The 15,008-nt window shown below is 40.1% G+C and overlaps 1 protein-coding gene across 1 annotated transcript in view; it reads right to left on the bottom strand.

Annotated features, from left to right (window-relative positions):
• Positions 1-15,008, bottom strand: part of l(1)G0196 (inositol hexakisphosphate and diphosphoinositol-pentakisphosphate kinase) — an 832,616-nt gene that overhangs the window by 140,834 nt on the left and 676,774 nt on the right. The window contains exon 26 of the mRNA XM_090381508.1: positions 839-953. Within this exon, the coding sequence (XP_090237634.1) occupies positions 839-953 (115 nt within the window). The remainder of the gene's footprint in view (positions 1-838; positions 954-15,008) is intronic.

Raw genomic sequence — 15,008 nt, forward strand, 5'->3', positions numbered from 1 at the left:
TGGGGTTGCCAGAGCAGGTCATCAAGTCTTGTCAATGGTACATAGGAATTTTGCTAGCAGGAAGAAGGAGGTGATTATTCCGTTGCACAAGGCAATGGTCAAGCCACACCTTGAGTATTGTGTACAGGTCTGGAGGAAGGATGTGGATTTGCTAGATTGGTGAGGGGAACAAAGGGGTGATCTTACCAAGAAAGGCTGAAATTTTGCAAATTGTAGCATCTGTAGACTCGGTACCTGTGAGGTGATCTGATTGAGGTGTATAAGGCCTTGAATGGGTCAAGCAAGCTCAATGCTGATGGGATTCTTCATCTTGCTCAGATTATGAACCTGAGGGGGCATGGATTCAAATTGAGGAAAGTTAGTTGAACAGATGTGCAAAAATTTGCCTTTAGCCAGTGGGTAGTTGATTGCTGGAACAGACTTCCATTTCTTGTTGTGAAAGTAAAAAAAAAAAAAAAAAAAAAAAGTAAAGTGCAGCCATTATCAATCCACTGCAGCATGGAAGCCTCCTCAACCATTCATGCTGAGGGAAATGGACCATAATCTGCCACGCTGGTCCAGTGCGGGTTGGCAGATCAACCGTATTCAGCAGTCGGGCTTGAACCCCGGTCTACTCAAAGAGTATCTGCTACTGCACTCCCGCTCCTGCCCACTCGGCTACGGATGCCGTTGTGAAAGGTGATAGCTTAAATAAATTTAAGGCTGAGCTAGATAGGCATTTGGCGTGAATGGATGGATGAAATGGGAGGGGTTTTTTTGGGCTGATGCTGCATAAGCTTGCTTTCTTGCATTGTATGCTTCAACTAATGCTAATATATCTTCTTAAAAGAAATATTACCTGAAGCTTTTGGAGAAACTTGTTGAATGGGAATGGGATCTGAAGGCTTAGGCCTTAAATAACCCTCAGTTTTTTCATCTCTTTGCTCAGGTTCCTCGAGAATTGTTGGGGACTCCTGGTCAGGAAAATTTTCACATTAAAAATATTAGATTAGAAATTTTAATAGTGCTACTAAATGTATGCAAATTTCTTATTTATATGACAAAAGTACTTGCAAATGTTAACGATCTTGAAAAGTTTGGATCTCTTTATCATATATTAAATAATTAATTTAATGACATCATAAGATGACTATTCTAAAAGATAATGCAACTAATGTCTTCTATCTTCTTTAGTGATTGGACATATTACTTTATGCCTTCTTTCAATTTTTTCTATTATGTTCCTTTTTATGTTCTGGTCACAATGGAATTTTTTCAGTGCCATATCCAACATATTCTTAAAAGAGAAGATAAATTTTGTACCACTTTGCTTTCCTATTTGTACTTACTTTAACTATTTTAATCGAGAAAATCCATTAATAACATTGAATTACAGTGCTGAATTCAAGTTAAAAGTGATCCAGTTTGCAAAAGTGAATGGAAATCGTGCTTCTGAACGTAAGTTTGGTCCTCCTCCAACTGAGAAAACAATCTGAGACTGGCTATGGGAAGAAGAAACCCTACTGAAAATGCCACGGCAGAAGAAGGCCATTAGAGGGAAGTCAGCAAAATGGCCTGATTTAGAGAGGGAATTGACGATATGGATTGAGGAGCAAAGGGCAATTGGAATTCCTGTGTCCACAAAGATGGTTCAGCATGAGACAAGAAGAACTGCTGATGAAAAAGAAGGTACTGATTTCAAAGGAGGACACAATTGGTGCTTCAGGTTCATGAAACGGAATGGACTAAGCATGTGTTCACACACCAGACTTTCCCAAAAGATGCCTGAAAGCTATGAGCAGAAGGTCCTTGAATTTCATTGTTTTGTCATTCAATGTCGGAAGACACATCAGTTTGAGTTGGGACAAATTGCAAATATGGACAAAGTCCCCCTTCAATTTGATGTCCCAAGTAACAGAACTGTTGATAAGAAGGGGGTGAAAACTAACTGTGAAGACATGTGGACATGAAAAGAGCCATTATACAGTTGTTCTAGTTTGTTGTGCCGACGGAACCAAGCTGCCTCCTATGCTGATTTTCAAACACAAAACAATGCCAAAAGAAGACATTCCTCGAGGAGTGACTGTCCACGTTTGTGACAAGGGTTCGACGGATCGGGATGGGATGAAGATCTGGTTTGAGAAATTTTGGGGCAGGTGACCAGGTGGGCTCTTACGCAAACCTGCCCTATTGATGCTTGATCAGTTTAGGGCACACATAACAAAAAACACAAAGAAGATTGCTGCAGAGCAAAAAACAAAACTTGCCATCATACCTGGAGGCTTGACATCCCAACTCCAACCCTTCATAGCTGCCATGAGAGACGAATGGAACCAATGGATGAAGTCTTCTGGGGACAATTTGATACCAGCAGGAAGAGTGAAGAAACCAACCATAGGAGAAGTTTGTACCTGGGTGAAAAGATCCTGGGATTATATCAAGATTGAGATCGTTGTCAAGTCATTTAAGAAGTGTGGCATTTCAAATGCCATAGATGGAACTGAGGACGGGGCAATATATGAAGACAGTGATTTGTCATTAGACACAGATGAGGACAAGCTAATGGATGGGAGTTTTGACAGTGATGAGTTGTATGAATTTTATGAAGAATAAAACTTGAGTTCAATAACTTTATGTAATACATTTCTTTTCAAATTTCGGGCCCCAAAATTAAGGTGCGTCTTATACATGGAAAAATACGGTATATTGCATTATATTAAATATTTTTTAATATTAATTTGCATTAATATGCAAATCATAGGTCGTTGCAATAGTAATTTTTATAAATTCATAAAGATTGGTTACCTCTGGGGGCGTATTTATGACACTTTTGCTCCAGTTGTAAGATTGCCTAGTTCAGGCTCTGGTAATACAGTATTGCTATGGTGGAATTTGCATGCCTATTATAGTGTAGCAAACAGCAACTAGTCAGTCATGATAGCCTTACAATTTAAGAGATTAATGCCCTTCCAAAAACTTTGTTATTTTCACTTGGGCTGTATCACAGGAATGCAAATTTCATCATTACTATATTTACAGAAGCATTTATGAAAAATATCAATTAGTAACATCAGTGAATGGTCACTCAGAAGTCACAGAATTTTTTTAAATAAAGAAGCTGTGAAGTTGATACACCCATAGACAGCAGCAACCTGGGGAAAGAGATTATCATCTAAAAAACAAGTAAAATATTAACTTTTTCTAACGGTTGAGAACCCATTTAAATCCAAATGTTCTGACCAGAGAACTCATTCTGTGACCATTACAATATTAATAATTGAAACAGACAACAAATAAGATTTTTGCTGGGACATTAATAATTTTCAAATTCCCTGAGTTTGGGTTGATTAGGAACCCTGATTATTTAATGCACTTCTGAAAATTAGATGAACAACATAATTTTACAAGAATAGAAAAGTAACTTTGTTTTAAATGCTTTCCAATTATTGCTTCATGGAATACGGCATTCTTGTCTTGCACATTTATTTTATTTTATTTATATTTTAATTATTATTTTTTTTCATTCCCTATAGTTTTCATCAAATAACTTGGCAAGTTGTTTTGGATGTGCAGTAGCATGGATAATGATGTGTTCCATTTAAGTAAATCAGTGGCATCACATTGATGCCACTGATTTCTGTACACTCTACTGGCACATTGGGAAATTTAGGAACAGTATTTGAAGTGTTCATGATTCTCCCTAAAGACACACAGGAACTTCAGGAGAACCATCAAAACAACAACAGAAGGAGAATGATCAAAACAGAGAATCATGGTTTGGTGATTCACTAAGGAAGCAAGCATGCTATGACATTAGAAGGTGTAGCAGCAGTGGAGGAACTCATATTACTAAACGAAACTGTCATATTACCATTCATAATATTAGCAAGAAGCTGCACTTTCGAAAAATATGTGCTTGATGGATTTCTCAATATTTAATATGAGAACAGAAGGAACGACACCTCAATGTTTGCTTTGTGCTTCTTGAGTATGAGGATGAAACAGACACCTCTGGTCACTGTATGTGCCAGGTGGAACATACAGGGACGAGAGATGGACCCTGGATATATTTTGGACACACACCTTTCTGGACACACACCAGAAAGAAAACAAGCAAGTTCAGTGGCATCACACAGGCTCAGCAAAGAGAGTCACTATCCTATTTTCAACTGAAAAAGTGTTACTCACTGTATTTTAGGGCCAACAAGGAGATTCTGGATCACTGTCCTTGAGGATGTCAGAGACATTCTCCCAAATAGGGCAGATAAGTGGTATTGGCTACCAGGGATTCTAAAACGCTGATGGTACTGATATTCAGGTGATATTGAAGTCAAGTAGACCCAATTTTGGCAAAGTCAGGATGGTCTGTGACAGCCAAATCCTAGCCGACCGGGCTAGCCGAGTGGGTAAAGTACCTGCCCGGCAACCCAAAGGTCGCGGGTTCGATTCCCGCCTCGGGCTTGGATCAAAGTACTGCAAAAACCTTGGGAGGTGCAATATGGCCACAGAAGCCAAATCAAAAAAAAAAAAAAAAAAAAAAAAATCAAAAAAAAAACAGCCAAATCCTATGCTTGCACCTTCATGATGGTGGGACTGTTAGTAATCCTGGTTATAATCTCCATGCACAAGCACACTGTGGGTGACCAACCACGTATGAACAAACGTAAGCAGGGATCGAGGTGTGGCGCCAACACCACATGAAGGAATGCCTCCCCCTCTGTGTTACCAGGCAATACTAGGTGGTAGATGACTCATCAACTGGTGCAATACCACCACTTTGCTTATTGGAGGCTTGAAGTGGTGGAACCCATGTTTAGTCTCCAGAGCCAAGTTCCGGTCAACCCTTCCCCATCTCTTCCATCATGCAGTGTGATTGATGACTTATGAGGTTATGATGAACATCATGGCGAGATCCAATCTTCCTTACATTTCGAGGGTACAGCTCTAAAACGGTGTTTGCAGGGAGGCTGTTAGTTAGTACACTAGACCGAACCTATTGATAACTCTTTAGGAGGCTTCTGGATCAGCTAGCGTATAATCTCGCTACCTCTACTCTGCCAGATAGTGATTGGAGGGAGTCCGAGTAGTGCGTATGCGGGGAGCATTGTCGAGGCCACGTTATGTCAAGGATCTGGGTATATTCTTACCATGTGTACGCCATACCCAAAAATTTCATTATTTTATACAGCATGTCCCCCAACCTTTTTCTTACTGTCGAATACACAATGAATTGTCAAACTAATAGAGTAAGCTTATCTGCGAAAAGATCTAAACCTCCCAAACACTTCCTAGTTAATTTCACAAATATACGTGGCCTCAATTCTAATCTCAACGATGTCCATTTCCACTTGCAGTCTGCCAAACCCCATGTAGTTTTTCTGACAGAATCTCAGTTATCGGTCGATTCAAGTACTGCTCATCTCAGTTGCCCAAATTATTCGCTGTATGATTCCTTTCGCCTCAAAGGTGGTTGTTGTGCATATGTTCATTCTGATATTCCCTGGCAGAGACTTGATAATTTTAAATCTCCTCTTTTCGATCTTCACTCGCTTAAAATCACTCTACCTCATGTCTCAAATTCATCTGTTGTCTTTACCGTTCTCCCAAACCACTAATCACATGGAGCTCTTTGACTTCCACTCTCTGCAACTTGACTTTCTCCAGTCCAACTTTCCTAACAGTGAGGTAATTTTCCTTGGTGATTTTAATGTTCAGAACTCCAGCTGGCTTCCATTTTCTGGTCACACCAACTCAGCTGGTCGAGATGCTGAGGTTTTTGCAATTTCTAATCACCTTTTGCAATTCCTAATCACAAACAACTCTTCTAGTATACGGTCGAATGAGTGGTCTTTAGTTACCTCAGATCACAAATTGGTGATTGTCTCTTTCCAATGGAGCCTTTATCTCATGGCTATTACCAACCTCGTATTAGCATTAGCATTAGTAGAGGCATATGATGCAAGAAAGCAAGCTTATTCAGCATCAGCCAAAAAAAAAAAAAAAAAAAAACACACCACTCCCATTTCACCCCTCCGTTCGCTCGAAATACCTGTCCAGTTGAGCCTTAAATTTGTTTAGGCTATCAACTTCAACAACAAGTGATGGAAGTTGGTTCCACCAACCAACCACCCGCTGGCCAAAGGCAAATTTCCGCATATCTATCCAACATCCGTCCTTCCTCAATTTGAATTTCAATTATGCCCTCTGAGCTGATTATTCTGAGCAAGATGAAGAATCCCATTGGCATTGAGCATGCTCAAACCATTCAAAACCTTATACACCTCTATCAGATCACCTCACCGGTGCCTAGTCTCCAGACTCTGTAATTTGCAAAACTTAAGCCTTTATTTGTAAGAGCAACCCTTTGTTCCATTCACTAATCTTGTTGCCCTTCTCTGTACCCGTTCCAGCAGCTCTACATCTTTCTTGAAATGAGGCCTCTAGACCTGTATACAGTACTCAAGATGTGGCCTAACCATTGCCTTATACAAGGGAATAATCATCTCCTTATCCCTGCTAGAAAAATTCCTGTATATCATTGAGAAGACACCATGAGCTACTCTTGTAGCTCGTCTGCACTGCTCAGAGAACTTCATATCTGCCTGCACAATTACCCCCAGGTCCTTTTCATTCTCCACCACTGTCAGTGTAGTACCGCAGAGTTGATACGTTGCTCTGGGGTTACTGTTTCCCATATGTAGTACTTTACATTTGTCAATGTTAAACTTCATTTGCCACCTCTCAGCCCATCTGTTCAACCTTTCCAGATCCTGTTGCAGCAGCATAGCGTTAGTGGTGTCTTTAACAACCCTGCCAACCTTTGTATCATCTGCAAATTTGGACATTAAACTTGATATCCCATCATCAATATCATTCATAAACACCGAAAACAACAACGGACCCAACATTGAACCCTGAGGAACTCCACTAATAACATTAGTCCATGTTGAGCAGTGTCCAATGATTACCACTCTCTGTCTTCTGCCACTCAACCATCCCCTTATCCATAGCAGCAATTTGCCTCCAATGCCACACTGCTCCAATTTGTGCAGCAGTCTTCCATGTGCAACAGTATCAAAAGCCTTTCTAAGATCCAAATATATAATATCAAAGTTATTCCCTGCATCCAGTTCTTTTGTGACTACATCATAGTATCCAATCAAATTGGTCAGGCAAGACCTGCCCTTAACAAAACCATGCTGCGTCTGAGCTATAACTGAATTCTTGTCTAGATGATCCTGCAGTGCTTCTTTAACCAGTGCCTCCATTAATTTACCTGGAACAGAAGTTAAACTAACAGGTCTATAATTACTTGTGTCAGCCTTTGATCCTCCTTTGTGAATTGGGGTTACATTTGCACATCTCCAGTCTATGGGTACCTCCCCTGAGTCCAAAGAAGCTCTCATAATTATGGCTAGGGGTTTGCTTACTTCCTTTGCTGCCTCCTTTAATATAACTGGATAGATCCCATCCACCCCAGGTGCTATTTTTATGTTTATCCTCAACAATCTCTCCTCCACTTTCCTCTCAGTTATTACAAAATCATCCAACTCACTGCCGATGTTTACTTTACCTACATCATTCTCCTTCCTGAATAACTCCTCATGCGTGAATGTAGATGCAAAATACTCGTTTAGATTGTTAGCCACCTGAGCAGGATTCTCAACTGTTGAACCATCAATATGTTGAACCATCAATAGCCTGGACTGTACTCGTTAACAGGAGAGATTGCTTCTACAGGGATGGGATACACTTAAATAGAAAGGGTGCAAGAATATTTGCTGATGCTATCGAGGCAGTGTTAGGTGGGTCGGAAAACTGCTAGCTTGGGGCAAGACAAAGACTAATGGATTAACAGTAGCCACTGGCAAAGGTGAAAGAGATTCTTGCACTGCTTCTATTGGAATGAGCAGAAGCCTGAAAAACAAGATGCAGGATATTTCAGAGACTGCTGGAAGTCATTGCGGTACAAGTAAACACATGGGTTGTGTTAGGGTAGCTAAGAATAGAAACAGGTGCATGTATACTTGCGTGTACACTAATGCTAGGAGTTTAGTAAATAAATTTGATGAATTTGAGGTATTACTCAAAACATCAAAGGCAGATATTGTTGGGATATCAGAGACGTGGTGTCACACAGATATAAGGAATGCAGAACTGGAATTTGGGGAGTACAACGTCTACAGAAAGGATAGACAGGATAGGAAGGGAGGAGGGGTTATGCTATTAGTTAAAAAACATATAAAATCCAAGGAAGTGAAGCCAGTTGACATCGCTGGACAGTGCAGTGTTGAGTCAGTTTGGTGTGACATAAGCATAGGTAAATCAAAATTGAGAGTAGGAGTGTGCTATAGGCCTAATGACTCTGATGAGTATAATAAGACACTGTACAGGGAAATAGAATGGGCCAGTAAATCAGAGAGTCTTATAATGGGGGATTTTAATTTCCCAGATATTGACTGGAATTTGTGGGTTGGTCACTCACACACTAGCAAGGCTTTTGTGGATTTATTGGATGATTGTTTTCTACACCAGCATGTTCGTGAGGCAACAAGAGGGAGCAATACTCTTGATCTGATTATCAGTAGTGATTCTTCATGCATTAGGAATCTGCAGATAAATGAACCACTGGGTGGCAGTGATCACAGTGTGCTGAAGTGGGATTTACTCAAGGAGGTAACTACCATCAGAGGTAAAGGGAAGGGTTTTTGCTTTCGTAAAGGCGACTATGATGGTCTGAGACAGTATTTAAATTCTAAACAGTGGGACCAACTGATGATGTTACCAACAGCAAATTCAAAATGGGAAGCATTCAAGGAACTAATCTTGGAAGCTACCAGGCTTTACATACCAACCAAGAAATATTGTTCAAGGTTCAGGCCTAAATGGTTGTCAGATGAACTAATGAGACATATGGCAGAGAAGAAAAATGCATGGGATACATACAAATTAATGGGTGACGTGGAAGCCTATGATAGATATAAGTTGGTCTGTAACCAAGTCACAAAGGAGATTAGGCAGGCAAAGGCAGATTATGAGAAATCCTTGGCAAAGGATGCAAAGAAAAACAGAAAAGAGTTCTTTACCTATTTAAACTCAAGAAGGAAAGGGATGAATCAGATTGGTCCACTGGATGTTGATGGTTCAACAGTTGAGGATCCAGCTCAGGTAGCTAACAATCTAAATGAGTATTTTGCATCTACATTCACACATGAGGAGTTATTCAGGAAGGGGAATGTCGTAGGTGAAGTAAACATTGGCAGTGAGCTAGATGATTTTCTAATAACTGAGAGGAAAGTGGAGGAGAAATTGTTGAGGATAAACATAAAAAAGGCACCCGGGGTGGATGGGATCTATCCAGTTATATTAAAGGAGGCAGCAAAGGAAGTAAGCAAACCCCTAGCCATAATTATGAGAGCTTCTTTGGACTCAGGGGAGGTACCCATGGACTGGAGATGTGCAAATGTAACCCCAATTCACAAAGGAGGATCAAAGGCTGACACAAGTAATTATAGACCTGTTAGTTTAACTTCGGTTCCAGGAAAATTAATGGAGGCACTGGTTAAAGAAGCACTGCAGGATCATCTGGACAAGAATTCAGTTATAGCTCAGACACAGCATGGGTTTGTTAAGGGCAGGTCTTGTCTGACCAATTTGATTGGATACTATGATGTAGTCACAAAAGAACTGGATGCAGGGAATAACTTTGATATTATATATTTGGATCTTAGAAAGGCTTTTGATACTGTTGCGCATGGAAGACTGCTGCACAAATTGGAGAAGTGTGGCATTCGAGGCAAATTGCTGCTATGGATAAAGGGATGGTTGAGTGGCAGAAGACAGAGAGTGGTAATCAATGGACACTGCTCAACGTGGACTAATGTTATTAGTGGAGTTCCTCAGGGTTCAGTGTTGGGTCCATTGTTGTTTTCTGTATTTATAAATGATATTGATGATGGTGTATCAGGCTTAATGTCCAAGTTTGCAGACGATACAAAGGTTGGCAGGGTTGTTAAGGACACTACTGATACTATGCTGCTGCAACAGGATCTGGAAAGGTTGAGCAGATGGGCTGAGAGGTGGCAAATGAAGTTTAACATTGACAAATGTAAAGTACTACATATGGAAAACAGTAACCCCAGATCAACGTATCAACTCTGTGGTACTACGCTGACAGTGGTAGAGAATGAAAAGGACCTGGGGGTAATTGTGCAGGCAGATATGAAGTTCTCTGAGCAGTGCAGACGAGCTGCAAGGGTAGCTCATGGTGTCTTGTCAATGATATACAGGAATTTTTCTAGCAGGGACAGGGATGTGATTATTCCCTTGTATAAGGCATTGGTCAGGCCACACCTTGAGTACTGTATACAGGTCTGGAGGCCTCATTTCAAGAAGGATGTAGAGCTGATGGAACGAGTACAGAGAAGGGCAACAAGATTAGTGAATGGAACAAAGGGTTGCTCTTACGAAGAAAGGCTTAAGTTTTGCAAATTACAGAGCCTGGAGACTAGGCATCGCCGAGGTGATCTGATAGAGGTGTACAAGGCTTTGAATGGCTTGAGCATGCTCAATGCCGATGGGATTCTTCCTCTTGCTCAGAATAATCACCTGAGAGGGCATAAATTCAAATTGAGGAAGGACGGATGTCGGATAGATGTGCGGAAATTCGCCTTTAGCCAGCGGGCAGTTGGTTTGTGGAATAGACTTCCATCGCTTGTTGTTGAAGTTGATAGCCTAAACAAATTTAAGGCTCAGCTGGACAGGTATTTCGAACGAATTGAGGGGTGAAATGGGAGTAGTGGTTGTTTTTTTTTTTTTTTGGCTGATGCTGAATAAGCTTGCTTTCTTGCATCATATGCCTCTACTAATGCTAATGCTAATAATGCTAATATCCAGTGGACCAATCTGATTCATCCCTTTCCTTCTTGAGTTTAAATAGGTAAAGAATTCTTTTCTGTTTTTCTTTGCATCCTTTGCCAAGGATTTTTCGTAGTCTGCCTTTGCCTGCCTAATCTCCTTTGTGAATTGGTTACAGACCAACTTATATCTATCATAGGTTTCCATGTCACCCATTAATTTGTATGTATCCCATGCATTTTTCTTCTCTGCCACATGTCTCATTAGTTCATCTGACAACCATTTAGGCCTAAACCTTGAACAATATTTCTTAGTTGGTATGTAAAGCCTGGTAGCTTCCAAGATTAGTTCCTTGAATGCTTCCCATTTTGAGTTTGCTGTTGGTAACATCATCAGTTGGTCCACTGTATAGAATTTAAATACTGTCTCAGACCATCATAGTCGCCTTTACGAAAACAAAAACCCTTCCCTTTACCTCTGATGGTAGTTACCTCCTTGAGTAAATCCCACTTCAACACACTGTGATCACTGCCACCTAGTGGTTCATTTATCTGCAGATTCTTAATGCATGAAGAATCACTACTGATAATCAGATCAAGAGTATTGCTCCCTCTTGTTGCCTCACGAACATGCTGATGTAGAAAACAATCATCCAATAAATCCACTAAAGCCTTGCTAGTGTGTGAGTGACCAACCCACAAATTCCAGTCAATATCTGGGAAATTAAAATCCCCCATTATAAGACTCTCTGATTTACTGGCCCACTCTATTTCCCTGTACAATATCTTATAATACTCATCAGAGTCATTAGGCCTATAGCACACTCCTACTCTCAATTTTGATTTCCCTATGCTTATGTCACACCAAACTGACTCGACACTGCCCTGTACATCAATGTCGACTGGCTTCACTTCCTTGGACTTTATGTGTTTCTTAACTAATAGCATAACACATCCTCCCCTCCTGTCCTGTCTATCCTTTCTATACACATTGTATTCCCCAAATTCCAGTTCCGCATTCCTTATATCTGTGTGATACCACGTCTCTGATATCCCAACAATATCTGCCTTTGATGTTTTGAGCAATACCTCAAATTCATCAAATTTATTTACCAAACTCCTAGCATTGGTGTACACGCAGGTATACATGCACCTGTTTCTATTCTTGGCTACCCTAACACAACCCATGTGTTTACTTGTACCGCAATGACTCCCAGCAGTCTCTGAAATATCCTGCATCTTGTTTTTCAGGCTTCTGCTCATTTCAATAGAAGCAGTGAAAGAATCACTTCCACCTCTCTTGGCATAAGCACATTACAAATATTGCTTCGTCTGCATCTAAAAAAAATTGGTATTCTCTTTCACTCTCGGCATTACTTTTCTTCGAAAAAGCTGTTCATGCTGTACAAATCACAAATCCGATCTGGGGCAGTGCCCCCAAAACCTCTCTCAGGCTTGTAGATTCCATTCAGAAGAGGGTACTTAGGTTAATTAATGACTCATATCTAACAGAGTCTCTCCACTCGCTGTCTCACAGACGTATTGTTTCTGCTGTATGCCTTTTCTACAGATACTTCCATGGGCACTGTTCTTCTGAATTGGCTTCTATAATTTCCGCTCTCTCTTTCAAAACTGTCTGAACACGTGCTGCCACCAGCCAACATCCATTTACTGTCCAAGTTCAAACAGAACCAACTTTTCATCTTCCTCGTTTATTCATTCAACTGCCGTTTTCTGGAACAACTTTCCTTCATATGTATTTCCTGAAAATTACAGTCTACAGAAGTGTATAAATATAGTGCAAATGCATCAGAAATACATAGCTATATCTGAATAGATCAGAATATTGGTAAAACGGCATCGTTTTAAGTTATATCTCATATTGTGAATACCTTCACAACGAGTTGCCATGATATTGCACTACTTCGAATAAGTAACGCTTCACCTAAGGAGAAGACTAATGTTACTTATTCTCAGATGGATACCACCACCCAGACGGCACCGTTTCAGAGCTATTTGGCCCTTCTTCGGTGGGTGGGTAGGTACCCGAGTGATGCAACGATGGCAAAACAGTTATGAAGTATAACTCCACAATATGAGAGATGCCTGATGGTGTATCATGTATTTAGACTCAAGCATTTAGGGCATAGGCCTCAAGCTATGAAGGAGTTTTAAGTTATATCTCATATTCACAATATGAGATATAACTTAAAACGATGCCGTTTTACCAATATTCTGATCTATTCAGATATAGCTATGTATTTCTGATGCATTTGCACTATATTTATACATAGTCTAGACTCCTTCATAGCTTGAGGCCTATGCCCTAAATGCTTGAGTCTAAATACATGATACACCATCAGGCATCTCTCATATTGTGGAGTTATACTTCATAACTGTTTTGCCATCGTTGCATCACTCGGGTACCTACCCACCCACCGAAGAAGGGCCAAATAGCTCTGAAACGGTGCCGTCTGGGTGGTGGTATCCATCTGAGAATAAGTAACATTAGTCTTCTCCTTAGGTGAAGCGTTACTTATTCGAAGTAGTGCAATATCATGGCAACTCGTTGTGAAGGTATTCACAATATGAGATATAACTTAAAACGATGCCGTTTTACCAATATTCTGATCTATTCAGATATAGCTATGTATTTCTGATGCATTTGCACTATATTTATACATAGTCTAGACTCCTTCATAGCTTGAGGCCTATGCCCTAAATGCTTGAGTCTACAGAAGTTCAAGTGTAATGTCAACAAATATCTTCTTTTGTCTTCTCAACTTCCGACCCAGGCACTGTAGTAAGTACTATAGGTTTTAATACCTCTCGTGTTTGGGGTTTCATAAAAAAAAAAAAAAAATTATCTAGAGGGGGAAGAAACAATAATGAATAACAAATACTGTGATAGTCTTCTCAAATAATCAAAGCCATCACATTGAAAAAACTGTGGTTAGCTGTCCTCAGGTGTGAGCTTGCAGCATGTTAACTCATGTCCTCACACAATCTAATAAAGATAATCACGATATAGGGCAAAGGAAGTCATAGGCTTTTGCTACACTAACAAAAAAAAAAAAAAAAAAAAAAAAGTACATCAAAAAATACAAATTCATATCGGTAAAACTATCCAGTTGACTTTCGAATTTATTCAAACTGTCAGCCTCATCTACCTGCAAAAACAACTTGATCCACCAATCAATGACATGCTGAGTAAAAGAAAGCTTCCTACAATCTAGTCTAAATCTCTTCCACAGAAATCTGAATTTATGGCCACTAGTTCTGGATTTTTAAAACTGAAAATTCCAACTTCGTTTATTTTATTAACCCTTCTCAGAGTCACTTGAAAAAAAAAAAAAAAAAAAATCCTTCCCATTTGACCATCCGGTCACTCTAAATGTTTGTCTAGTTCAGCCTTAAATTTATTTAAGCTATCAGCTTCCACAACCACAGATGGAATTCTGTTCCAGCAATCAACTACCCACTGACTAAAGGCAAACTTTCTCACATCTGTTCTACAACTGTCTTTCCTCAATTTGAATCTATACCCTGTCAGGTTCTTAATCTGAGAATGCAGAAGAAGCCCATCAGCATTGAGCCTACTCAAACCATTCAAGGCCTTATACACCTCAATCAGATCACCTTGCATGTGCCTAGTCTCTGAAGCTGCAATTTGCAGAACTTAACCTTTTCTTCATAAGAGCATCCCTTTATTCCCCTCACCAGTCTTGTTGCCCTTCTCTCTACTCATTCTAACAACTCTATACCCTTCCAAAAATGAGGCCTCCAGACCTGTATGCCATACTCAAAGTATGGCCCGATCATTGCCTTATGCAAGGGGATAATCACCTCCTTATCGCTGCTAGCAAAATTCCTATATATCACAAACAAGACTATATGCCCTGCTCAGAGAACTTCATATCTGAATGCCCAATTACCCCCAGGTCTTTTTCATTCTCCACTTCCCTGAGTGTACTACCACACAGTTATTACGTTTCTCTTCGGTTACTGCTACCCATATGCAGTACTTTGCATTTGCCGATGTTAAACTTCAGTTGTCACTTCTCAGCCCATCTGCCTAACTTTTCAAGAACCTGTTGCAGTAGCATACTGTCTTTATTGTCATTAACAACCCTGCCAACCATTTGCTGTAAGCTTTGGCTTACTAAAAAAAAA

Source organism: Mastigoproctus giganteus, chromosome 9 (genome assembly GCF_048544385.1).
Source record: "Mastigoproctus giganteus isolate SK-2022 chromosome 9, ASM4854438v1, whole genome shotgun sequence".
NCBI lineage: Eukaryota > Metazoa > Arthropoda > Arachnida > Uropygi > Thelyphonidae > Mastigoproctus > Mastigoproctus giganteus.